Genomic DNA, 2,500 nt, shown 5'->3' on the forward strand with positions numbered 1-2,500 from the left:
ATTTTTAAATCTGTTTCAATATAAACTCATAATATTGAACAAAAAATAAAGTTTATCCGCCCTTTATTTGTTGTTTTTGGAAAATCCACCATGATAAAAAAAGATGGATTTCATTATTTTTGGGATGCATCCACACTACTACAGTTTTAGCATCACTGCTGTCTTCACTATTTCAATTTTCAAGCGCCGATAAACAGAAGTTTGTAAACCCAGCTGTCCTAGTTTTAGTTTGAAAACTCAGAGGTTGTGTTGTAGCCTTGCTGGGATGAAAAGGAGACATTTGAAAACAATGGCAAAATGTTGTGAACACAAATAAGTTCCACTTATCCTTCCTGAAATCCCTCGTCTTAATTCTCCCCATTGTTGTTTCTCGTTCGTGGTATTTTCAGTAACTAAGCAACCAACTGCAGAGAAGTCAATCTGCTTCCTGTTTACAACTGCACACACATGCCCGGTGAGGTCATGTGATATGTATTTCGTAGCAGTGTGGATGTAAACTTAGGAATCAAAGCAATAACTATGCTTCCCCACAATGTTGACCTATTCCTTTAAGATAACAAGTCGTTTCTCTGTTCTTCATATCACTACTATTTATGTATTCGCTGTATGTTCTGTTTACTGTGGGTACGTGTCTAAGGAAGGTTGGAGTCGAGGCAGATAAAGCTATAAAAGAACGAGGAGAGTAAAAAGAACAAAACAGAGATTTAGGGAAGAAAGATGAGGAGCAGGGACTCGGAGGGAAATATAAAAGGAGATAAAAAAAAAAGGAGTCAAAAAGGAGCAAGAGACATTGTGGCTGGGAGGAAGCATCAAAGATAGAAAACGAACAGATTGAAAGAAAGGAATAAGTGGCTAGAAAAATAAGGGTAAGATATCAAAAAAGAAAGAGTTTGAACAAAGAGTTTGAAGAGGATTGATGTCATTCTGCTGAACTAACAAATGACCAAGGTGATGGATGAAGTGAGCGGCAGCAGAGTATAGCCGGACATAAAACAGCCCAGTTGAATAAATTGGAAAAAAAACGATTGATGAGCCGCTTGTCCCGAGCTTGAACCGGCCGTCACCCCACCTGGACTCTCCAGACCGGTGGAGACGACCTCCTCCACGTTGGAGCCGTTCAGGTTGGCCTTCATGATGCGGTCCAGCGTCACGTCCGACCAGAACACCAGCTTGTGGCTGTGGTGGAAGTCCAGGGCGATGGCGTTCTCCAGGTTGTTGAGCAGCAGCGTGTACTCGGAGCGATGCGGCAAAACCTGCCGGATGTCGATGCGGTTGGCGAACAGCAGAACTGGCTCAGGCCCTGAGAGGAGGAGAGAAACGAGGACGGGGGGGGAAGGACGACGGAGAGAAGACAAGCATGAGAACTAAATTGGAAAGAGACAAAGAAAAAACGTAGTAGAGCTGGGAGTGATGGTCACTTTTAATAACAGGGAGCATTAATCTCAGTAGAGGTGAAGGTCTGGGTGCTGGCAACCGCCTGACAGACGGTCCTGACCTGGGTTTAACTCTGGTCTGCGGCAGATTTATGTGCTGCCGTACCAGGCCTGCGCTCGACTGTACCTCCACCGCGTATCTAAATCTAGACCAGACCCTCTGAATGAGCCAACCTCCTTCTGAGTCCATTGCCCCCGCAGCAGAGGAGTGGATACAGTTACTGTCGAGGCAAGTATAAACACTGTGCAACCGTGTTTTTATTGGAGGTCAAACCCCAGTGACTCTCTGTGGTCACGTGTCAAGGTTGAAACGTAGTACAGCAGTTTTTTTTGTTTTTTTTACCCAGAGCTTTGCAGCTGCGCTTGTCGGGTCGGAGCTCGTAGCCCTGAACGCACCAGCACTGGAACCCCCCCTCCGTGTTGGTGCAGCCCTGGCTGCAGTAGCCTTCTTCTGCGCACTCGTCCACATCTAGAACGAGACGACAAGAGGAGGGACAGAGACATTTAGGCGTTAAACAGAAAAGCAAAGTGGGCAGAGGTGGGTGGAAGGTGAAACATCCTGTTAATGCTTGAGAAACTCATCCACATCCTACTTAACTTTGCAAACGATTTCATTGTCTCCATGACTTTCTAAATTCTGAGAATCCTTTATAGCAGAAATTAAATTTGTTCCACAATAATTTCTTAACCTTCAGCTAAACCTCCCTCAAAGTTGCATACAAATTAATTGATGCTTTTCAGGAAATATCCTGCTGACAGGAAAACATCGAAGTCCGGCCATATTTAGGAAGTTAGATTTTGATTTCTCTCCTTACTTCCTTTGCTTCCTTTAACTTGTTCTTCCTTTTTCATGATTCAGTCGTCAGTCAAATGTTTTTTAAAATCTCACAGTTTTACGTCCTGCTTAATTTTGGGGAAGGCCAGAGTCGGCAAACTCTGCAGAGGCCATGGACATTATCAGCCACAGCCTGCTCACTCACTGTCATGTCACACACACACACACAGACACACACAGACACACACAGACACACATAGAGAGCAGTACCCTGGCAGGCTTTGCCGTCGTC

The 2,500-nt window shown here is 44.7% G+C and overlaps 1 protein-coding gene across 2 annotated transcripts in view; it reads right to left on the reverse strand.

Annotated features, from left to right (window-relative positions):
- Positions 1 to 2,500, reverse strand: part of lrp4 (low density lipoprotein receptor-related protein 4) — a 103,520-nt gene that overhangs the window by 20,569 nt on the left and 80,451 nt on the right. For both annotated transcript variants that reach the window (XM_034578060.1, XM_034578050.1), the window contains exons 10-12: positions 2,479 to 2,500; positions 1,777 to 1,902; positions 1,070 to 1,300 (exon numbers count right to left, since the gene is read on the reverse strand). The exon at positions 2,479 to 2,500 is cut by the window's right edge and continues 113 nt beyond it. In XM_034578060.1, coding sequence (XP_034433951.1) covers positions 1,070 to 1,300; positions 1,777 to 1,902; positions 2,479 to 2,500 — 379 coding nt within the window. The remainder of the gene's footprint in view (positions 1 to 1,069; positions 1,301 to 1,776; positions 1,903 to 2,478) is intronic.

Source organism: Hippoglossus hippoglossus, chromosome 3 (genome assembly GCF_009819705.1).
Source record: "Hippoglossus hippoglossus isolate fHipHip1 chromosome 3, fHipHip1.pri, whole genome shotgun sequence".
In the NCBI taxonomy this organism is placed as follows: domain Eukaryota; kingdom Metazoa; phylum Chordata; class Actinopteri; order Pleuronectiformes; family Pleuronectidae; genus Hippoglossus; species Hippoglossus hippoglossus.